Source organism: Schistocerca gregaria, chromosome 1, assembly GCF_023897955.1.
Source record: "Schistocerca gregaria isolate iqSchGreg1 chromosome 1, iqSchGreg1.2, whole genome shotgun sequence".
In the NCBI taxonomy this organism is placed as follows: domain Eukaryota; kingdom Metazoa; phylum Arthropoda; class Insecta; order Orthoptera; family Acrididae; genus Schistocerca; species Schistocerca gregaria.
The window spans coordinates 955331799-955357166 of record NC_064920.1 but is presented as its reverse complement, the minus strand read 5'-3'; the positions used below and the strand labels follow the sequence as shown (position 1 = coordinate 955357166).

General features: G+C 38.8%; 1 protein-coding gene across 1 annotated transcript in view; it reads left to right on the top strand.

The window, feature by feature from the left end:
- LOC126276197 (protein TAPT1 homolog) overlaps positions 1–21030 on the top strand; it is a 148324-nt gene extending 127294 nt beyond the window's left edge. The window contains exons 8-10 of the mRNA XM_049977256.1: positions 4585–4754; positions 19362–19648; positions 20123–21030. Of these exons, the coding sequence (XP_049833213.1) occupies positions 4585–4754; positions 19362–19648; positions 20123–20591 (926 nt within the window). The 3' untranslated portion in view covers positions 20592–21030. The remainder of the gene's footprint in view (positions 1–4584; positions 4755–19361; positions 19649–20122) is intronic.
- The last annotated feature ends 4338 nt before the right edge of the window (positions 21031–25368 follow it).

Genomic DNA, 25368 nt, shown 5'->3' with positions numbered 1-25368 from the left:
TTAAAATCTTCAGCATTTATCATTCCAAACTTTTTTCTGTATTTAGGACAAATAAAATATAAAGCATTAATGTGGGAATATTCACTAATTCAGATGATCCCATGTTCGCTTCGAAAAATTGCGGTTTCAGCACCTTCTTGGATTTTGACCAACAGCTTATCTCCTAAATGAATGGTAGTGAATCTTTTCTTTGCTCCATGCCTATTCTTCTTTATTTGACTGTTCTGTGTCACTTCTTTCTGTTTCACAATTCTTCTTTCTTCTGCCTGAGTCATCTCTTTCCATTGTGGACAAGATAAATTTGGTAGTTTCCCTAATACGATTTCACTGTTTGTGCCTCCATATAAGTGGGAGAACATTGTTTCATTCTATCCTTTTTGGCCCATTTCCACTACTACAATTATTCTCTTTCCCGTTTTCATCTGAGCACTTGTTTCCTAATCAAGCAACAGTTTCAATATATATTACATTTGTTTGTTTATTTTTGTTTCACAGTTCCATACCTTAAAATCCTCTATTTTTTAAAAAATTGCAATGTAAGTAAGGAATTTTCTGAATGCATGGCCTCATTCATTTTTAGCAAGTCATCCTACTTTGACTTCATATCTTCTTGGTGCTTATTATCATATTCATCAATTGCCTCAACTTATTGTTTTGACCATTACTTACTTGGTATCCTGCTTCAGTCACATCAGCATCTACTACATTTACACTCCGCAAGCCACCCAACGGTGTGTGGCAGAGGGCACTTTACGTGCCACTGTCATTACCTCCCTTTCCGGTTCCAGTCGCGTATGGTTCGCGGGAAGAATGACTGCCGGAAAGCCTCCGTGCGCGCTTGAATCTCTCTGATTTTACATTCGTGATTTCCTCGGGAGATATAAGTAGGGGGAAGCAATATATTACATACCTCATCCAGAAATGCCCTTCTTCTGACTGCAAAGTGGCATTGCCTTTAATTGGAACCAGTTCTTAATAGGACAAGTCTTTTTCAAATTCATCATGTCACACACAGTACCACACTTCATAGTCTGTACATGAAATGTGACCACCATCATCTAATTAGCAAACCTTGTGTAGTGTTCACCAGTGTTTGGTACAGCATCAGGCATGAGTTCTCACAAAACTGCATTCTATTTTTCAGTAGATAGCTGTAATTGTAGCCATTGGACTTCATTAGATTTAGCATAATGATTCAATATATGTTTATTTGAGAGTAAAAGATTTTGATGACTGACAGAAATATGCACGTTAAGAAGGGACCGATTACCTCAGCAGTTTGGCCCCAAGGAACCTTACCACAAATTTCCAAAAATTTCTGCTCTCAGCAACTGGCCGTCCCTTATGTTGATGATTCTCCTTTTCTGATAAAAGTTACTATTAGTATTGATGATTGACTTCTACCGATAGACATTATCTTACATGGCTCCAGCACCAAGCTGCAACAGTGACATAACTAATCAAGTGAAAGTAAGGTGGAAGTATAGTGGTATGTAAAACTTGTATGTAGTTGTAAAGTTCAAATGATGGAAACTCTAGATTAGAATATGAGCAATGTAGAAAAAGATAGATTCTACTTACCATAAAGATGACACATTAAATTGCAGAAGACAGGCATGAGGTTTGCTGGCTTGTGTGAATGAATGGTGTGTGTTTTCTTTCTTTTTCTGATGAAGTCCATGGCTGAAAAGGTATGTGTAGCAGTATTTTAATTGTGTCTGTCTGTAACTTAATGTGTCATCTGTAGGGTAAGCAGCAATCTCTTTTTTCCCTACATTGTTGTTGGTTGTAAAATTCATTTATTTATGGTCTTCACAGTGCTCATTTCAGTGAGACGACGACAGGTGCTTCATACGCTTCATACTTTATCTGATGGTGCTCCACGCTTAAAAGTTTGGAGGAAATTTTTTAATACATAGAGTGAATGATTTTCAGGGCTTCAGGAGATGTCAAATAAATGGTTCAAAAAATCGTTCCTGGATTCTGTATTACCAACAAAGATAAATATTTCTTTCTTAAGCATCTCTATTTGTCTTTGTTGGGAGTATAAAAGATTTCTTACTTTAACATCACAATGCTTACCACAGTAGTACACGTTCACATGCCAACTAGCTACACAGATGATGAAGAGTTTGAAGAAATGTATGATGAGATAAAATGAATATAGTGAAGGGAGATGAAAATTTAATAGTCATGGGGGACTGGAATTTGATAGTAGGAAAAGAAGGGAAAGTAGTAGGTGAAAGGAATGAAAGAGGGAGCCGCCTTGTAGAATTTTGCACAGAATATAACTTAATCATAGCTAACACTTGGTTTAAGAATCATGAAAGAAGGCTGTGTACGTGGAAGAGAAATGGATACACTGGAAGGTTTCAGATTATATAATGGTTAAGGCAGACATTTAGGAGCCAGGTTTTAAATTGTAAAACATTTCCAGGGGCGGAAGTGGATTCTGACCACAATTTATTGGTTATGAAGTGTAGATTAAAACTGAAGAAACTGCAAAATGGCAAGAAGTTAAGGAGATGGGGCCTGGATGGACTGAAAGAAACAGAGGTTGTAGAGAATTCAGGCAGAGCATTAGGGAACAATTGACAAGAACGGGGGAAATAAATAAAGTGGAAGTAGAGTGAATAGCTTTGAGAGATGAAATAGTGAAGACAGCAGAGGATCAATTAGGTAAAAAGACAAGGGCTAGTAGAAATCCTTGGGTAACAGAAGAGAGATTGAATTTAACTGATGAAAGGAGAATATATAAAAATGCAGTAAATGAAGCAGGCTAAAAGGAATACAAACGTCTCAAAAGTGAGATTGACAGGAAGTGCAAAATGGCTAAGCAAGGATTGCTAGAGGACAAATGTAAGGATGTAGAGGCGTATATCACTAGATAGATACTGCCTACAGGAAAATTTAGGAGACCTTTGGAGAAAAGGGAACCACTTGTATGTATATCAAGAGCTCAGATGGAAACCCAGTTCTAAGCAAAGAAGGGAAAGCAGAAAGGTGGAAAGAGTATATAGAGGGTCTATACGAGGATGATTTACTTGAGGGTAATATTATGGAAATAGAAGAGGATGTAGATGAAGACGAATTGGGCGACATGATACTACGTGAAGTATTTGACAGTGCATTGAAAGACCTTAAGTTGAAACAAGGCCCTGGAGTAGACAACATTCCATTAGAACTAGTGAAAGCCTAGGGAGAGCCAGCCATGACCAAACTCTTCTGTGTGGTGGGCAAGATGTATGAGACAGGCAAAATGCCCTCATACTTCAAGAATAATATAATAATTCCAGTTCCAAAGAAAGCATGTGCTGACAGTGTGAAAATTACCGAGCTATCAGTTTAATAAGTCACGGTTGCAAAGAACTAACACACATTCTTTACAGACAAGTTGAAAAAGCCTTTTAGAAGCCAAGATCAGTTTGGATTCTGTAGAAATGTAGGAACAAGCAAGGCAATACTGACCCTACGACTCATCTTAGAAAATAGATTAAGGAAAGGCAAACCTATGTTGATAGCATTTGCAGACTTAGAGAAAAGTTTTGACAGTGTTGACTGGAATACTCTGTTTCAAATTCTGAAGGTGGCATGGTTAAAATACAGGGAGCAAAGAGCTACAGAGACCAGATGGCAGTTATAAGAGTCGAGGGCATGAAACGGAAGCAGTGGTTGAGAATGGAGTCGGACAAGCTTGTAGCTCATCCCCAATGTTATTTAATCTGTACACTGAACAAGCAGTAAAAGAAACCAAAGGAAAATTGGTCACTGTAATGAAAATACAGGGAGAAGAAATAAAAATGTTGAGGTTTGCCCCATGACATTGTAATTCTATCGGAGACAGCAAAGGACTTGCAAGAACAGTTGATTGGAATTGACAGTGTCTTGAAAGGTGGATATAAGATGAACATCAACAAAAGCAAAATGAGGAGCGAAGCTTGTAACCCCCCCCCCCCCCCCCACACACACACACACATATTTCTGATTATGTGTCAGGCAACCTTCCATTCCTTCCCGTGCTGCCAAGGATGCCCATTCACATCTTTTCCGTCACTTCTTCGTCCACCAAGAAATGTCTTATTGATTGGTTTTTTGCCTACTTGTGTTCTTAATATTTTTACAGTCTCGGGTGGTTCAGAACAGAGTATTATTAAAAAAAATTGAGGCCTGTTTGACAGTGCATATGTGAACAGTTAGAACAGTCTCAGAAGCAGATATGTTTTAAGGTGCCCAGACGGGTTGATGATTCTTTATTGATGCTCAGAATTTTGATGATTGGGCTAGTAGTCTTCATCCAATGCTATGATGATGGTTCTAGATGTGATCACTGCCAGAACATCCAACATATTAAAGTGGAATTGTCAGTCTGGCTAGACATAAAAAACTATATTATTTATTAATCATGTGATTAAAAACTCATTAGTTAAAAGTTGTGACGTATCCACTTGTAGCCCAGATTGCCAAAATGTCTTGGCATCCTTTGTATTGCACATAGTTTGTGGAAGATTACTTCCCAATTTTGATTTTTTTTTTCAAATTTTGTCTGTTTATTAATTTTTGATTACTGTTTATTTCATCCCACAGAAAGATTTTGGGTGCTTTTACCAGACTGTATGATGGTGCTTTTGGCAGAAGTGTTCGTTGACTGGATTAAGCATGCATTTATTACTCGGTTCAATGAACTACCTGTTGATGTGTATAAGGATTACACAACTAGTTTGGCCTACGATATGGCTGAAACACGACAGAAGCATGTAAGATATTTATTATTGATTCCTGTGATCTGTATATTTTCAGTTTTTTTCCTACATTGAAATGTGGATTTAAGTGCATGTGCATGTGAACTTCATACACTCAAGTATAAAAGGTATATATATTATGGAATATGTTTGTATCCTTCACATATTGAGAAAGAAGGTGACAGCAAGGCATAAATCAAATAGACAAATAAAAAGTTTAAATTAAGTGGAAGACAATTCGGATGAAATGTCTAAATTTTTTTAAATTTTATTGTGACCAAAAAGTGAAAAAATATGTTTCAGCACTTAACAGATCTTAAGTACATATGATGAAAACTCATTTCAGTAAGTGGAACAGTTCTTCATATTTTATACCAGTGGTCATCAAAGTTTTGTGTTCAAGAGCCAGGGGAGGTACCTCAGGCCACATATATATCAATCTTATTATTACATGCAATGCATTCACAGTTGTAAATGCAGACAACCATCAGCCGTATAATGGATGATAATGAAAATTTATGCTGGACTAGGCCTTGAACCTGGATTTCCCATTTATCATGAGCAATCGCCTTATCCTTAGGCTATCCAAGCATGACTCATGGCCAGACCAAAACTTTCGTATGTTGTCCACCCTGTGTCTACTACCTGCACCCATACATTCATTATATTTATTCCTGTACAAGAGAGACATTTTAATTGAAAGTCACTTACCTGGTGTCAGTGGATAAATATGATATTGCATTGCTTGTATTGTTCAGAAATATGATGCAGTGTTCATTTGGACATGCAACACAGGCACTGCAATGTCATAATCATATTAATTGCTAACCCATGTAAATTAGTATATTGTGAGCCATTATAGTAATGGTGCAATAACTTGGCCATCATCCACCATGTACTAATAATTAAAACTGGGGCAATTCTGAACACTTCCTGTCGTCATCTGTTTGCTTCCATCCTCAGTGACACAAAATTTGTGACATTGTAATTGTCTGATGAATTGTTGTTATATTATCTATGTCAGTGACTGATTAATAATAGCAATTATACTTACATTGGAATGCATAATGCAGTATGAAAAACTATCAGAAATTTTTACTAAATATTTTCAATGTCATTTTTCTTCTGTTGATTGTACTGCATTACAACAGCCTTATTTAACTGGATATTCTTTGCTGCAGATACTTATCACATTTGAAGATAACTATCTCTATAAAATGCATTCACAAATCAGTGCTACTTCTGTTTGAAATCCATACTTGCAGATAGTCTGTATGAGGCACATATGGCTGTGGGTTGTCAGCACCGGAAGACGCACAATAAAACAGTCCCCTGATAATGTCCCCAAACTAAACAGTGGTAGTGCTACTTACCCCTCTGCAGCACTATTTACCCTTCTGTCCCTGAGGTTAGGCAGCCTATTTTACACAGCTCAAGGCTGAATTCATGAACATCAATTACAACTGAGCACATCTTAAACTGTTGCTGTCCCTGTTATTATCTTTTTTTGTTACTGAGCAGCAGAACTACACTCTCATGTAGGTATTAACATTAGCTGGTGTTATTGTATTTAAGCTGCTAGACACATATTATTATAAAGTACGGTTGAGAACCAAGGGCTGCATGAATATTTGATTTGGGCTGCAGTTTGATGACGACTGTTTTATATTAGACAAATAAAAAAAAAAAAAGGTTTTCGTCATCCCGATTACCAGAACTGAAGATGGGCATTGACTGTGGATATTGTATCACAGACATAGTCCCTTTGACTGTTCTGAGATGTCACTAAACCCACCAAAAGATGTCAACAACCATGAATGAGCAGCACCTATTTAGACGGAGGTGGTCTGACAGCCGATCAGTTCCAGTCATTCCACAAGGAAGGTGGTACACAGCTCGTGTTGTCTGTAGATCAACCATGCCTAGATGGTCAATACCGTGGTTCGATCGCGTCTGCACTGTCACTTTGTGCCAGGAAGGGCTCTCAACAAGGGAAGTGTCCAGGCATCTTGGAGTGAACCAAAGCGACGTTGTTCAGACATGGAGGAGATACAGAGAGACAGGAACTGTTGATGATGTGCCTCACTCAGGCCACCCAAGGGCTGCTACTACTACAGTGGATCACGACTACCTACTGATTATGGCTTGGAGGAGCCCTGACAGCAATGCCACCATGTTGAATAATGCTTTTCATGCAGCCACAGGATGTCAGTGTTATGACTCAAACTGTGCGCAACTTCACTCCAGACATCCATGATGAGGTCTATCTTTGCAACCATGACACAATGCAGCGCGGTACAGATGGGCCCAACAACATGCTGAATGTACTGCTCAGGATTGGCATCACGTTCTCTTCACCAATCATGTCGCATATGCCTTCAACCAGACAATCATCGGAGACATGTTTGGAGCCAGCCTGGTCAGGCTGAACACCTTAGACACACTGTTCAGCGAGTGCAGCAAGGTGGAGGTTCCCTGATGTTTTGGGGTGGCATTATGTGGCGCTGACATATGCCACTGGTGGTTATGGAAGGCGCCCAAACAACTGTACGATAAGTGAATGCTATTGTCCTACTGATAGTGCATCTGTATTGGCGGCATATTGGCGAGGCATTAGTCTTCATGGATGACAATTCGTGCCCCATTGTGCACACCTTGTGAATGACTTCCTTCAGGATAACGAGATCACTCAACTAGAGTGGCCAGCATGTTCTCCAGACATGAACTCATTTGAACATTCCTGGGATAGATTGAAAAGTGCTGTTTATGGACAATGTGACCCACCAACCACTCTGAGGGATCTATGCCAAATCGCTGTTGAGGAGTGGGACAATCTGGACCAACAGTGCCTTCATGAACTTGTGGATAGTATGCCACGATGAATACAGGCATGCATCAATGCAAGGGGATGTGCTACTGGGTATGAGAAGTACCGGTGTAGACAGCAGTATGGACCGCCACCTCTGAAGGTCTCGCTGCATGGTGGTACAACAAGCATTATGTGATTTTCATGAGCCATAAAAATGGCTGAAATGATGTTTATGTTGATCTCTATTCCCGTTTTCTGTTCAGGTTCCAGAACTCTCAGAACCAAGGTGATGCAAAACTTTTTTTGGTGTGTGTATCACCAAAGGTATACCATTTGCAAAAGAAAGCAAGTATTATTTGGCCACTGTGATAGAAAGCTAGTTATTACTGGTAGGTAATTACATTTCATATTACAATAATTAAATTGTATGTTTTATCTTGAGCCTATATTCAGGACAGAAATGATTATGGTGGATCAGAATGAATGCTTAATGCAGTTGTAATACCTGAAAGAAGTACATACCAGCACTCAACCCCCAGAAGAACGAATACTTTATCATTCTAAGGACAAAAGCTTTAAACATGTCATGAGATCTGATGGTTAAGAAAAATCTACAAAAGCATTTAGGGCCGTAGCTATAGAAGGGGGTATCCAAAAGAAACTTAACATTTTTTCAACTTATTTATTCACTTTTTAAGCACAAACCTTCAATCTCCTTCAGTGTACTCTCCACTGGCACTAATATGTTTGTATAATCTTTTATTCCATTTCTCAAAATGTTGTGCAGAAAATAATTGACTGCAAAGAATTTCCTGGGGGGCTGTAAACTTGGAAATTTTGTTATGAATATTGATAAAATTTTGAGGGTGTAAGTGTCTTTACCCTGAATATGGTCTGATTTTGCAATTTTGTGTGTTGACTGTCGATCTCAAACTAATGGCTACCCTAAAAAAAAGCCCTTTGTGCATTACACAGGTACCCTGGTAGCTGAGTACTGCTTCCTTTGTGTAGTGCACCCCTAATGCAGGTCCAGAAAGTGGCAACTGAGACCGTCACAAAGTCGATGAAGCCTTTGGCTGACTCCCTCCACTTGGTTTCAAACTAAAGGACACCAGTCAACTCTGGGAACAATGCTGCAAATTGTGAGCACTCTGTCCACCCTCCTTGCTAGGCCAGCAGTATTCACCACTTCTGCCAATGGCCTGTATGAACTGAGGATGGTATCAGAACCCAAGACGTCAGATATGCCATGAGCCACAACTTTCAGATGACTGCACCCTGCACGCTTGACAGCTGCAGGCTAGGTCTCTTTCACATCAGATGTACCGAGTGCACGTTGTTTTTCTTTCTGGCCCTGAATGCTATTTCCCTAAAGAGCTCCATAACTGCCAAACATTGGAACTCTCAATAACTAGCAACCTCCCATCCCCATTTGCCTGCTCAGACCCAGCTGAAGGAGCGAGGCCAGACAGTGAGCCTCCACATTGACTCTCCCCCTTGAGCGACACTAACATCCACAGCATATCATGCAGTGAGAGCAGATACTCTGAGTGGAATACACTTGGAAGGTGATCAGCAGCAGAGCCCATGGGTGAAACAAGCAAAACCTGAGGTGATCCACACAATGCGCCAGATCCACTGCCACTGCTGCACTTTGAGACAGCAGCCTGAAGACAGCTGGCTGCAGCCAAAAGTCCTTTCAATTGTTGGCGAACTGCGGGCAGTTCTTTGTGCATCAGCACACAGCATGTGCACCTCCTATCTATGCCACCATGACTAATTTAAGAATTGAAATATAAAAGCACAGAGTGAAACCTAAATATCAAAACTGTTACCCTCCTAACGTGTCACCAATGGGGGCTGATGGCTTACTGAGAAATGTAGCCGGCTTTTCAAAAGAAGTTACAACTGGCTACAGAATGTTCGAATCTAAACTTAACAATTCAAAAAACTTTAGATTATGCCTCTAAAACATAAAAACATGTACATAATTTAAGAATTAACTTACAAAGAAAACACTGAAAAACGTAAATACATAACTTGCTGCTTTGCTGGTATGTAAGCAGGACAGCTGGAATGAATCTGACTGACTGACTAGGGTGAAACGAATTCTTACTGGCACACCATTATAGATGAATACATCATGGTGAAAGGATAAAGGAGTGGTGGCCATTATGAGAATATGTGAGTTATTGTGATTGTTAATAAATTTTTTGTGTATCCCAATGTTAAATCACATCAACAGCACCCATCCCCAAACCCCTTCTCACTGCATGGGAGATCTAAAATTATAAGGGTGACGAAATTTCAAATTTCTATTAAGAAAACAGTGCAGTTAGAGACATGTAACAGATAAACTACAGGGTGCCTAAAAAAGAAAGGAAAATTACAGTTTAATGTTCCATCGACAATGAGGTCAATCGAGGCAGAGCACAAATTGAGATTGGGGAAGGGATGAGGAAGGATATTGGTGTATCCTTTTAAAAGAAGCTGTTCCAACATTTTCCTCAAGCAGTTAAGGGAAACCACTGATAATTTGCAATCTGGATGGCTAAACTGTATTGTGAACTGGTGTCCTTCCAAATGTGAGTCAAGTGTACTAACTGCTTTGACACATTGCTCAGTCACATGAGAAAAAAATGTGGTCTTTGGCTTGCTGATACTTGTTATACCCCAAACACAATAATATTTACTTTTGAGGAATGTGGATCTCATCAATAGGATTTCTCTCTCTCTCTCTCTCTCTCTCTCTCTCTCTCTCTCTCTCTCTCTCACACACACACACACACACACACACACACACACACACACACTTTTCTCTCTCAACTGAAGTTTCAAATTGGAAATACATTTTGTTTCAAATTATCACCATGATCAGGCACAGAGAGAAACTGTATTTCACTGGTTGCTGTGTTATGTCATCCTCTGCCATATGGCATCATTTGGATATGGAATGGAGGATATGGGACATACCATTCTCCCGGCTATTGTCAGCTTTCTATACATTGGAGCTACTTCATTTCATTCAGGCAGCTCTCAAAACTCCTCAGTTGGTGTCATGAAGCTGAGTGCACCTTTTCCCAACCAGGAAAAACCACTAACAATACCAGAAATTAAACCTGGTTTCTTCACACAAAAGTGGTCATGCTGACATATCAGCTACCATACAGACTTCACAGAAGTATTATGAAATTTATTCAGAATGGTTCATGGCACATACTGTTGTAATATTCACCACATAGCCTTGTGCACCCACCCATGATTATTACAAATATATAGGACTAATTGAATCTGCAGGTCTCGAGGTAAAATTTTCTAGTTGGTTAGGCCATGCCATGTTCCTCCATAGTTTCTTCTTACACAACTGACATTTCAACCCCTCTTGTGAGATCATCTTCAGGATCACCTGGTTACAGAAGATCCTGAAGAAGATTCCAGCAAAGAGGTCAAAATATTGGTTGTGTTAGAAGAAACTGAAGTGGAACATGACATGGCCTAACAATCTAGAAAATATTACCTTAAATATTGGTCTTTCACAGAATTATACATTTTGCAGCAGTGTATCATAACTGCCAAGGACTGCTGTGATGAGACTTGTCTACAGCTTAAGCTGACAGGCATTATTATGTACCAGATAGGAACAGAACTATATGGATTCACGCCTTACAGAAGTGGAAGCTATGGCTTGGATTTCGTTTCACCATAGCTTATGGAGTCCTAAGATGTCCCTTTTTCTAAGCATTAGGCATGTGAATAGTGGTTGTGACTAGTAGTGAGTATTTTCAGGCTTATCTCAAATGATAGCTTTAAGCATTTATCAGTCTTACTCTTAAATGAATTACTCCTGATTGGTATTCACCGCCGCCTTCTTTTTCTTCTGAGAGAATCTGATCTTTCATTTCTCTGAAACACTAGTCAACATTTTTAAATTGCCCTCCTGTTGCCAAAGGATGACCAGTTCCAGTGACAAAAAGAATCTTCACCTGCATGTGCCTTCGGGTGCATTCTTCTGTGCTAAAGTTATGTAGTGATTTATTACTATGGGATAATTTTTGAAATAATTGGAAACATAGAGTACGAATTCAGTGCATAATGGAATGAAAAATAGTGTGCCACATTTTGTTGATGCCACAGTCTGTAAAATAGGCATAAACAAATATGAAATTTCCAGCATGCAAAAATTTAACATTAGTTCTTTCTGGCAAGCAGTTGCCTTAATGCAGGTATAATGAGTACATGTTTTGTGCATGGCTATAGTGCATGCTGCCTTCTATGTTAAATACAGGGTGTCCATAATCAAAGTTCCAGTTTCAAAATGGTATAGAGAGAGGACCACTATTAGAATGATGTAAAATTTGAACAGGATATTACTGACACAGGGGAAAACGTCATGGCGGGGGAGGATGAACATTTTAGCAATAGATGGCACTGTAAGCATCTCAACGTAAATCAGGTCTGCTACAAATGACAGATGAATCGCAATACAGTGGCTATGGCTTGAGTTGTACATTACACCATCCACACTGTTCAGTGTGCATAACTGCGCAAGTTTGGCAGTCAACAGTTGTGACACTGTTAGATAAGTGCATCCATCACATCAGTGCCGTACCACATCAGATGGAAAAATCAGTGTTTAGTTGTCCTGAGGTAAAAAGACTGCATAAAAAGCCCAATGACATTGGTTTGTAATTGCCATGAGACTCATGCAAGACATGTTCAACCTACTGTCCACCATTTGCTGCCACAAGTTGATTTCGAGGAACAGCATCTTCCACAGCAAATTGAAGTGTCTTGAGGGTTACATTCAGAATGTGTTGTGCAATGTATGCCTTCATTTCAGCTGTGTTCACAATTGGAACACTGAACATGCCATCTTTCAGATAACCTCACAGCCAGAAGTCACAGAGATTAAGTTCAAGTGTTCTGAATGGTCAGGCTGTAGAGAAATGAAAGCTGATAATTCTACCATTTCCAAAATGCCTCTGCAGCAGCAGCTTCATTGGCAGTGCAATGTGCAGAGGAGTGCCATCTTGCATAAAAATGATCCTACCCACAGGTCCACACTGTTGAAGGGTTGGAATGACATTGGTGCATACATGACTCTCTTATTGTTTACCAGTGATGGTACAGGTAACAGGACTTTTCCTCAAAAATATATGACCCTACAATAAACAATGCAGTCAATCTGCACCACAGAGTCACCTTTGCAGAATGAAATGGTATTAGTTGATGTGTCTATGGATTTTCCATTGACAATATTCTGCAATTCACATATTGACCTATCCTTGGAGATACGGTTCATCAGTCCAGTGAAGGTTCCATGGCCATTCATTGTCCACTCCCAGCTGAGCATGAAATTACAGAGCGAACATTTGTTTTGCTGGCAGGTCAGCAGGAAGTAACTCCGGAACATCGGTGAATTTCTGTGGATAACAGTGCAGATTGTTCACAGGATTTTATGCACCGTGCTCACAGGCGTGTCCAGGGTTCGGGCAGTTCTTTGTCCACTGCATGTGTGCACATCACCACTTGACTGCTACTGCAGTGCTACGGCCACATCTTCGACAGACTTTGGATCAACTACTTTCCTCCCTCTGCCACATTGAACTCTAAAAAAACTGTGTGTTTGAATTGTGTAATAATTTTCTCCAAACCCTTAGCAGATGTCAGACCGATGCTTTTTTTGTAACCTTGAGTGTCCGGAACTTCTGCAGGGCTATTGGTGCACAATCAACATTCATGTAAAAGAGCTTTGCTAATAGTGCACGATCCTTCATGGAGACAGTCATATTGAGTGCGTTGGACGCAAGCTAAGGAACAGCTGTGTGCTGTGCATCTTTTGATATTTATGTTCTAATACTTACAGCATCATCTACTGCTCAAATTTTTGCTAATTTCTTTTGTTCCATGATGTTTCCTCTTGCATCAATAATATGCAGTTCAAATTTGATGTCATTCTGATCAGTGGCTCTCATTCTACAGTACATTGAAATGACACACTATATATACCTCGGCTGCACCTACTTTTATTGGTAAATCCAGATTGTTTTTAGGTTTTCTTCATGGTTAAATTAACTAGAGATGGAAAGGCAGACAATTACTTATGTTCAAGCAACAACTAATAGTAATGTGTATAGAACCACTTTAAACAGAATACAGCACTAATAACTTTCAGAGCAGTTAACTCCCTCTTCAGGAAGGAAGGAAGGACGGATTTGAGGGGTGGCAGAATTGAAGGGTGGGAGCAGCACATTCAGACCTTAACATAAGAAGAGGGCGGGACAAGATGAAGGAAAAGATAGATAAGTGACCACCTTTCCCTTATTTTTTGTGCAAAACATAGAGAGAGAGAGAGAGAGAGAGAGAGAGAGAGAGAGAGAGAGAGAGAGAGAGAGAGAGAGAGAGGGAGGGAGGAGGGAGGGGGGGGGGGGGTTAAAAGAGTCAGTAATGAAAGAAGGTGAAATTTAAACTAATAAAAAATAGGCAATACATGACAGTCTTAAGTCCAAGAGGGCGGTAGGCTCAGAAGATTTGTAGAAAGCATGAATCCATATCTGAAGTTTGGAGAAACTATTGCTCAGAGGGATAATCCAAATGGTCTGTTTGATATAACAGGTCATTAGGTCTCCTTGGTCTACAGTGGAGAGTGCTCAGCAACTGGTTACTGGTTGTCCCACAGATGAACATGCACATTTATGCATTCTGCTAGTCAGCCTGAATAGGTAGCTGTGTAGTAAATACAGTTCAGTGGGTAAACAGTGTTATTGATTTAAATGTTCCCTTGTCTTTGATGTTGTACAATTATCCATTTGTGGGCCCAGAATAAATGATTGCGGGAGGATGTTTGGGCGCCAATATTATGTGTAAGCAGTTGCATTAAGAAAATCTTGGGGCATGGACAATGATATGGGAATGTTATGAGTTTGAGATTTGCATAGGTTAAGAAGGTGACAGAGAACAGTGAGGGAGGATATAAGAAGGAGATAACATAATTTCAGGGCTATATCTGAAAAGGAGTAATCTTTCGTGTGTTCAAGACCTAGTTTGTACTAACTGGCTAGTGAGTGGCTTCTGATTTTGTCAGAAGTGAGAGCTATATTGGTTATTGGAACAAAAGAACAACTTGCCTGGGAGTTTAGTTTGTGATCAGAGTCAGTGGGATAGTTGCAGAAGACAAAAGCCAGAGAGGTATTATTGGTACATATGTTTAGGGATTTGATGTTATAACAGATACGTGTATCATGGATACACTGTAGGAAAGGAAGCAGATGTGGAGTGAAGTTGGGATTCAAGACTCAGTGAGGTGGAGGTCAACATCCAAATAGATAGCTTTGTGTTTTGAAAAGGGTCAGGAGTTGTTCTTCACCTTGACTCCAGACCACAAAGATGATGGATCTTTATCAAGCTAGGGAGCTCAGTTTCTGGATGAGGAGAGCCTTTTTCATTTGGTTGCTTGAGAAGGTTGCAGTAGGGCTGGGCCATCCTGCTTGAAAGAGGTAGCATTCAAGGATTTAATGCCCATACATGTTGGGAATGTTGGCGTAGAGTAGGTCGAAAAGGAAGGTTTCGGATGGGAGGGGATTAGGAATGGCTTTGATACATTCTTGGAAGTAGCTGATGTTTTTTGTGTAGTATGGGAAGCCCTCTGTGATAGCTAGGAAGTGACATTCTACCAGTATGGAAATGAATTTATTTAGGACTTTGAAGTCTACTGCAGCAGAATTGCCAAGCTGGTCCTCTTTGCGTAACACTGCATTTGAAATAGAAGTAAATTTGTCAGGAGGTGTAAGGATTTTTCTGGGGGCATTTGTGAGAGGCATTGGGCTTTTAAGATATTGTACAGTTGTCTTAATGGAAGGAATGTGGTCCTGATGAACAAGTAAATATCTTAAGGTTTATATATATATATATATATATATATATATATATATATATATATATATATATATATATATATATATATATATATGAGAGCTTTGGTGTTCTCTGAAGTGCATCTGCCACATACTTCCTGCAATCAAATATCACTTTAGTGGAGCATTTATCTGCAGAGTAATAGTGTCCTACCATCAGATCACAGATAGCAAGGACTGGAGCAAGGAAATAGCAATGGAAACATTGTTAATCCTCATATCACAAGGCTGGATTCAACAGTGTGCAGACAGAAGCAGTTTTGATGATATGGCAGTGGATGTCTTATTATGATTTCTGTTAAACCTCATATAACAAGACTGGATTCAGTAATATGCAGACAGTAGCAATGTAGATAATGTGGCAGACAATGATTAAACTAATGGCTAATTTAAAAATTCAGATAATTAAGAAATTAATCTGATAAACAACAAAATGTTAAAATAATTCCATTATGGAGATGAAAATTACTGCTTGTTGTAGTCATATTAACTTCAGTTGACAAAGTATAACTAATACCAAGGAGCAAAATTGTAATTCATAACAAATTGCACTGGTCTGTATTGTCAAAACATACATATCTGGATGGTTTTCTCATCCTCATCTGGGCACTGGCTTTTTGTGGTGGCTATAACTGCAATGTTAGTGCATTGCATACATCAGTAACTGCCAACTAAGAAAGTACTGCCGTGTTATGATTACACTCAATCTTGTAATTTAGTTTTACCGTTGTCTTCTGCTTTGGAGACCAAAACTTAAGGCCAAAAGTAACTTTTGCATGTTGTTTCACTACCAGGTAACATGGCTTGATAAAACTTGGACCGTACATAGAAATAACTGATACAAATATAGTATAGGAGGAAAATTGAACAAATATGCAATGAGACAAACAGAAATCACATTTTTTATCTAAAGACAATAATTGCACTGAAGTCACCATGATCAATGATGGTCCCTGGACATTGCAAAATGAGGGACATGGTTCTTTATAAACTGTGTGACCTCCACAGGCAGCAGTGCATGCTCTGCAATGTGTTCCCCTGCTGGCCACAAGGTTGGTAAGGAGTGCTTGTGGTAGTGTGTTCCATTGCTCCACCAGTGCAGCTGACGACTGCTGGGTGGTCATTGGTGCACGTAGATATGCCAGAATATGTCTCCCCAGTGCTCCACACATGGGCTAGATGGGATTTAAGTCAGGTTAACAGGCAGACCAGTCAATTTGCTTAATACCCTCTCATTCCAAGAGCTCCTTCACCTGTGCTGTTCTGTATGGTTGTGCACAGTCATCCCTGAAAATGAAGTTGGCACTAAATGCATCCCTGAAAAGATGCACATGGAGAAGGAGTACAGTGTCACAATAACATTGACAGGTGTTTGTGCCGTGTTCAAAGATTTGAAGGTGAGTACACCCATGGAACATTATGCCTCTCCACACCATAATGCTTTAGTAAAACAAACTTGAGGTGCTTGTCTTGAGGCCTCTTGCTGGCAATCTTCAGTGCATAGATGAAATGAAGCTGCAAAAATCTTAGTGGCTATTGGGGGGTTTTCATTCAATAATGTACACAACTCAACAATTTTAGTTTCAATTAGCACTTTTATTCATCTTTAGCAAGCTTTGTTAAATCAATGGCCAGTTTATCGGATATAAAACGAATAATTAGCATATACATCAGGATAGCCCCTACAGTACCTAAGAGCCACAATGGAAAAGTTGAATATTCAGTAGTGGCACCTAAAAACAGTTCACATTTACATGATATTTCCAGCTTGTACTCTGCACTGCCTTTGTAATTTATTAGAATACCATACACCCCAGCACTTTAACTAAATCAGTCCGTAATGCACATCAGAGTCCAATAATACCTCACCTTGCTGACATTCCGCACATACATTAACCACAAATCAGTCTATTTAGAATAGCCAGTAATTTAGTTTACAGAGGTCACTCAAAACTTATTAAACATTAGAGTTCTTGAGTTTCTCTGTGATTGGTGCACAAATTTTTGTCTGCAGAACAACATATCTGTGATGTGAGTTAACATTGAGAGTGCGCTGAAACAAAGGTCTTGTGAGTTTTCAAACCACGTAACTATATTGGGTGATGTTTGATTACTTACAGATGGGCATAAGAACAAATTGTTATTTTGCAAATTATGTTATACATTGAAAATTGACTAGATTGCATTTTACTGTTTTTGATTAACTGCAAGAACTAAGGTGATTTTGGCTTATAGAAATGTCTGACTGGTCAGAAATTTAGAAAAGTACATTTTCACTACTATCCTTGTGCAATGCACATCCCCTTGTTTACATGTATGAGTGATTTAATTATACTTAATTACATGAAACTATTGATTAGTGAGTCAATGACTCAATGCTGTATGTCATCTTGTTCTGAAAAATTAAGGCAACAAAAGTACATAGTCAAGTATGAATGTAACAGTGGTTATGACAAAATCTGCAATTGAAAATGGTAGTGGCTCTAAGCTTCAAGTTTAATTAGTGCAGAAAGTAATTAATTCTAGGTAATTTAAAATACGTCACTGAAAAGTCGCAATGCTTAATTTTTGACTGGTGTAAGTCACTTTCCTCAAATATTTTTATTAACTCATAGGGTTTCTGCTTGTAGCAAACTATATCAGTTAACTGTATTTTCTAATTATGAGTGCCCTAATGAAAATTAACCACCAAGTAGAATAAAAAAATGAAAATAAGAAAATTAAAAATAAATTTAAATGAAATACAGCTTAAATAAGGACTTAAATTTTGAGGGAAATGTTTCATGCTAGCATATAAAAATATTGAAAATGAGCCAAAAAAAAAAGCAAAAATATTTGGTTACTTGGGGGGGGGGGGGGGGGGGAAATTGGAAAGAATCGACCATGCTATATCACAACCAGCACGTCCCAAGTCCAAACCAATCATGTCTGACAATGCTGCTTACACCCTTATGTGACGAGAGGCGGGTACATGTAATGCAACCAAGAACATTGCCGAATGTGATTGTTTTGGTGGTTCAGGTGTTACGGTGTAGGGAGGTTTAGTATTGTGTGCGTGTACTGACCTCCAGTTCTTTGAATACAGTATACTCACCGGTCCACATTGTTGTGACATTGTACTCTTTCATCATGTGTGTCTTTTTCAGGGTTGCTTAAATCCCATTGAGGATATTGGCGAATGTTGGGGAGATGTATTGCCGTATGACCACATGCACCAACCACTGTCTTGTCTTTGAACAGAAGTGCCATTTCTGTTTGTCTCATTGCATATTTCATTCAGTCAGCTTCTGTACTATACTATATCAGCCCTTTCCACGTATTGTCCAAGTTTTATCGAGCTCTTGTCACTTGGCAGTGAACATCATATGAAAGTTATTTTCATCCTTAAGTTTTTGGCACATGTGTATCTCGGATTCAAATTGCCTCCTGCTTTTATTGAATGTAGGGATGCAGTATTGTTGACCTATTACCACACCATATTACGTGTTACCTTCTTATAAGAGTTTCTGTGAGATAATGGAGGCCAGCTATCACCCTTGTTTTGAACAATTGTGTGTTCTTGGGATGTGAAGCTGCATAGTTTCCTGTACAGTGAAAAATCTTCAATGACATTGGAAAATATATACATAGAATTAAAATGCAGATTCCTGGAATTTTACACAACCTGAAATAACTGTTAGTAAAGTGTATGAATAAGTGTATGTCTCAGCATGAAAGTGTTTCCTATATTAAAAAAAAAACATTCAAAACATTTAATTTCCTGTCTTTTTCAAGTATTACATTGTTGGCACATTGCTTTTGAGAAACCATATCTTAACTACAATGTTGTACAACTGATTTTTTAAAAAGTGTTATTCATTTGTAAAACAACTTATCCTATTGTATGTTTATTTTGTACAGGCTTTTTCAGATCCATCTGATCTTGTGGCCCGAAGAATGGGTTTTATACCTCTGCCTCTTGGAGTTGTGATGATGCGAGTGCTTGGTCATGCATTGCACATCGAAGGACCTGCAGCATTCATACTCCTACTGCTTTCATATTTGTGTCTTGCTTCTTTTCGCATTCTCAACAGTGTTATAATGCTTGGGAAAGCATGTGGATTAATAAAGCAATATCAGCAAGAGAAAGTTGGGACCCCTGCAGTTTCATCAACTGTAAGCCGAGCAACAAGTCCTATAAATGGCAGGTGAGGAAATCAATTTAAAAAACAGTATTGTAAAATTTTTATTACTACAAGTACTATTGTTCAGTGATACAGTATCAGGATTTAATAAAGGCAATGGTGTCAGCTCAACCAAAATTGAATCACGATACTCACACAAAATGGTTATTAGTGATGATTGCAATACAACAGTTCTTTGACAGATGTTAGAGATGAATACAAAGAATTATGAATGTTTAATTCTCGTTTTAAATGGTGCAATGGAAGGCATTTATTGACTTATATCTTCTGTGATAATTTTTATCTTTTATCAGTGAATACAGCATTAACTTTATAGAACATTGTATGGACTTCCGTCTTCATCATTAGGACAGCTTCTACATAAGCCACTTATAAACATTATACGCGTATTCTTCAGTACATAATGTTGGACATATCTGGCAATCTTTAACAATATTAAAAATTATTTCTAAGCACTAAAAATTTATTTTGTTGCAGACCAAATGTAGTGCGCCAGCTGTTACCAGATGGTGGCATATCAGCAAGCCCAGCACATCATACTTTGCAGAGATCAGTGACTGTTGATGCAAGTTCTCTAAAACAGGGTTTTGGAGTTATTGAGGTAGAAAAAAAAGAACCTCCACTCCAAGCGCCTTCTGACCGCAGCCTGGGTCCAGCAGCAATATTTTCTAACAGTGCTGTGAGCATTGATAGTGTCTGCCTGAATGAAGAATTGTTGCGACATGAACGAAGTCCAGAGACTGGTCTTGCAAGCATTGTTGAACATGAAGTTCTAACTAGAAGTGTTCCAAATATCCAGGCTAATCTAAATGTTGATGGTGCTAGTGATTCATTGGTGCAGGATGAATCTGCCGCACAGAAGAGTGATGAATTTTCCAAAAAGAGAGCAGAATCAGAACCTTCCATACCGTCTGTGATTGATGCAGAAAGGGCCAGTGTTTCATAACTTTAGTGTTTCTTTTTGCTTCCTACACTCTAATTTTAAAGTGACATTTTCTGCTGACATGGTGGGAACTGTAAAGAAAACAGTTTTTTGACTTCCCATGCATTTTGTGACTTAAAAATGTTAAATGTTGTTTTTCAATGTAATGTGTGGCTCTGCAAAAGTCATGCCATAGGGCGCTTTGTGCTGATGACTACAAGTGGAGTAAAATGTTATTTTTGATTCTGCATGAAAGATTTGTCATTCTACATTCAAAGAACAGCTACAAAGAATATGTGAAAAAAAATGTTGCTTTTCATTCACAGCTCTGCTGCAAAAACTTGACAATAGTGATGATATGTTCTTCATTTATTTGTCGGTATTGCATCATGGGTTATTGTACATGACTAAGTCTGTATATTCATACTTTTTATTTGAAATAAATTTTATTTTTTTAGTAGAACTTCATTCAAGCAAAACACTGCAGACAGCTGGACAGAACCATCAAGAGTTCCTCTGCCTCCTCTAGCGTAACTCTCCACATACCAGTGTCCTGACTAACGTGTGCATATTTGTGGCACAGACAGCAACCCGGGGCCATTAGAATTAGGAGTTTGTTACATTTTCTGTGGCTAATCTGCGTTGGGTACCTGAAAGAGCTTTCCAGAAACAGTGGAGTGTAATGGTGGTCTCCATTGTGTAATAGCAGCACACTGTATGTGGTTTCTCCAAGACAAAATCGTAAGTGCTGGAACATGTGCTCGAATGTTGCAGGATGTAGTTTGAAAATGACAGGACAGTTGACACAAGTTGTCCAGAATTAACTCCATAGTACCTGTGTATCTTAGTAAATTGGTAGGTATGAAATTATTGGTTTTGTCTTATGTAAGGGTCATTGCAAGTGAATGGTGTATGCAGATAAAGGTTGAGAGTAAGGTTAATATTTTGTGTTATGGTGGGATGTTGTCAGTGTTCACAATAGGAATGCAAGGTGTTGTCTTGATGTTGGATTTTAATTGTTCAGTAAAAACACAGCAGACATCCAAGATATTTTGTGAAGATGAAATTAAGTTAAACTTTAATATTACGGCATTACAAGAACTCAGAAGTGTATCAAGAAATGATTTGAAAATATCAGTATCAACAGCCTCCAGTGGATACCGTGTAACTGTTAAATACAGTCTTTGTGTGAGTAGCAATTGAGTGATTTCTGGCGTGTAAAATGTATGGGTGATTAAATGGAGGTAAAAGTGTTGGAGGATTATCCACCAAACTCAACTCACTTTAAAATTTAACCATAACATTTAAAGAAGAGCAGTCAGAGTGTTAAAAAATGAGTATTTTTAGTTCATTAATACAACTTTCAGCTTTTGCACCAAACAAAACTATCGCATTCAAACCCAAAGACTTACTTGAAATAACAGTTTACTTATCTCAAAGAGTGACACTTTTATTTAAAGACAGTAATTACACAGAAGTCACTCAGAGTGGCATACTAGGACCAATACTGTTCCTGATAAACATCAACAGATTTCCCAATAGTGTTAGTCATGGGGAAAAATCTCTTTATTAATGAGAGCAGTATTAATTATAGCCTCTGAGAAAGTAAGAGAAAGCAAATGAAATCAAAGACGTTTACGATTGGTCAATAAGCAATAAAGTGAAACTGAACACAAAGTAAACGAATGCCAAGAGTTTCACTTTGAAGACGAAAAATGACACTGTTTAATTCAACATAGAAAACATCTCTATAGACTACATAATAAACACAAAATTTTCAGAAATGTGTACTGATTTTCTGTTAAAGTTTTGCAAACACACAAAGATACGTTCAGACAAAAAGTCATCAACATATTATGCCTGAAGGGTCCTGTCATCAATGTGTAACAGGCAGGTTTTTTCACATACTGTTCACATGCACACTCAGTTCTTAACTATGGAATTGTTTTCTGAGAAACGAGTATACAAAATAAGAATAAAGTTTTTTAACTGCTGAAAAAGGCTGTAAGAATAATAACCAAAAATAAGAATCTAGTTCATTGTAAAGTGCTGTTCATAACAATAGGGATTTTAACAGTACACACCGTGAATACATTTACCAATCAATTGTGCACACATTTTCATTTATAGTTCACTGTTGCTATTTGAGTTTAAATATTGTCATTTAGTCAGCTGGAGGGAGTGAGTGGCATTTTGGTCCTTAGAAAATGGAAAATGGAGTGTCAAGATGAGAAAGTGGAACATTTCCGACATATTATTCTGTTTGAGTTCAGTAGGGGGTGACAGCAGCAGAAGCAACCAGAAACATTTGGGCCTTGTATGGGTATTTTGCCATTGGACAGAACAAGGCAAGAAAATGGTTTTCTCGTTTTAAGGGGAATCATTTAGACATTTATGACTCTCCACTTTCATGAAGACCTTCGGGGTTTGATGAAGGTCGTTTGAACACATTCATCCACAATTATCCTCGTCATTGAACTCGAGAACTGGTAAATGTGATTAACTGCGATCATTCGCCATAATAAGAAGAAGAACAACAACAGTGATAAAACATCTATCAAATGTTTACCATGCTGTTGCTGTGCTCGTAGTGTGGTGCCTTATCTCTTTGTCATTGCTGTCTGTAAGATGTGGACTGTCTCATTGCGTTTGTCTGTCATGCTGATATCTGAATACATGTGTATTGTGAACAAAGTAACTGTTATTTATGTTTACTATTGTAAATACCAGCACATTCTGACAGGTTATGGGTCTGGGATGGAAAGTCTGTGTAGTGAACTATGTATGTGCATGCAGGTCTTTGTACAGGGAGTTGCTGCTTTGTTTGGATTCAGCTATTCCCTTCTTTTCCTTAAGTTAGCATTTAGACACAATTTCTCATCATCAGTAACTATACAGCATAAGTGTTGTTCATGAGCCAATTGGTGACCAGCAAGCAGAGATGCAATATGGCCGGCCACCTGCTATTTTTTCTGATTTTTGGCTTAGAACATGCGGTATACATACATTTAATTTTTAAACCTACCCCCACCACAGCAAAAGTCGCGTGATGGCGAATGATCGCAGTTAATCACATTTACCGGTTCTCGAGTTCAATGACGAGGATAATTGTGGATGAATGTGTTTAAACAACCTTCATCAAACCCCGAAGGTCTTCATGAAAGTGGAGAGTCATAAATGTCTAAACGATTCCCCTTAAAACGAGAAAACCATTTTCTTGCCTTGTTCTGTCCAATGGCATAATCCCCATACAAGGCCCAAATGTTTCTGGTTGCTTCTGCTGCTGTCACCCCCTACTGAACTCAAACAGAAGAATATGACGGAAATGTTCCACTTTCTCAACTTGACACTCCATTTTCTAAGGTCCAAAATGCCACTCACTCCTTCCAGCTGACAAAATGACAACATGTGAACTCAAATAGCAACAGTGAACTATAAATGAAAGTGATAATCGATAAATAAACCAGTAGCAACCAGAATAACCTACATGTGAAAGAAAAAGGCTTCTACATTATGCACCAACCTAATATTTCTACTGGTGGCTGAAACAGCATACTGAACAACATTATGTCAATATTTACTTCATTTGCAAATTCATAATTATAGCTATAACGAGTAATATTTTTTTAGTTTGCTTAGTACCCCCAATTACGCATGGTACAAGCAGGCCATTAACGTTAATTTCCGCCTGGCCAGCAGATCAGTGATTGAAGTGTGGGTGTGCTGATGCAAAATGTTTAGTTTTTACTGACAGACGTAGTCCACTTTACGGCGCAGTTACGACCATGTAGAAGGTGTTGGATAGTGAATTATGTGATGTTTTTGTGGGAAGGCTGTTAAACGCAGAACAAGAGCAACATTGTATTGAGCAACAAGTATTGAAGTGGGTATATATTAAAATATTAATGATTACAATATCTTTACCTACACTCCTAATAACATCCAGTATAGGGAAAAACTGCACTGTAGGTTTCTCATGCAGAAATCACTGTTGGACGTTGGTTGCTCATGAGAAAATTGCGTTGCACTTTACGTAAGATAAGAGCAACATCACCAGTATGTCCCAGAACTCGACTGTGCCAGGTTCGCGGCTTATCGAGCATGCAATTTTATAGTATTGTGATACTGCCATTCATATTGGTCCAGGTACCACAACTGTCATTTGAATATGGAGTCCACAAGTTCAGGAGAGTAATACTCAATGCCACACATGACTTCAGTGGCTCCTCGTGCCTGGCACCACAGAGCAAAGGCTTATTGTTTGTTAGACCATGTAGTATCGTGCAACCACTTCACATATCTTGAGTCAGGAAATGGGTCTGCTTGCAGCTATATCCACATGAACAGTGTGATGATGTCTGGAGTACCATGGGCTGCCAGCGTGCTGACCAAAGTGAAGGCTCCTCAAGAGGCTCCAACAAAGAGAGGTGCATTGGCGATGGTACTGCCAACGACAACACTAGATACAGAGTTGGCAGCATGCCGTGTGTTCAGACATGTATCAGTTTTGCACACAGAATCGTGGTGGAGGCTCCGAGTGGAACGAAAGTTGCCAGACATCATTCGTCATCTTCGTACCATGAACGTACCTGGTGCAATGGCATGGGATGCCATTTGGTTCTCAGCACAATCACCTCTGGTTCTCAAAGCTGGTAATTTAGACAACAGGCCTTAATTTTCAGGCCGATGGTTGCTACCTATGTTCGAGAACTTAAAGACGTTGTCTTTCAACAAGATAATGCAAAACCACATATTTCCTGTGCTGCCCTGGTTACCCTCACTAAAGAGCGTATTGGACTGT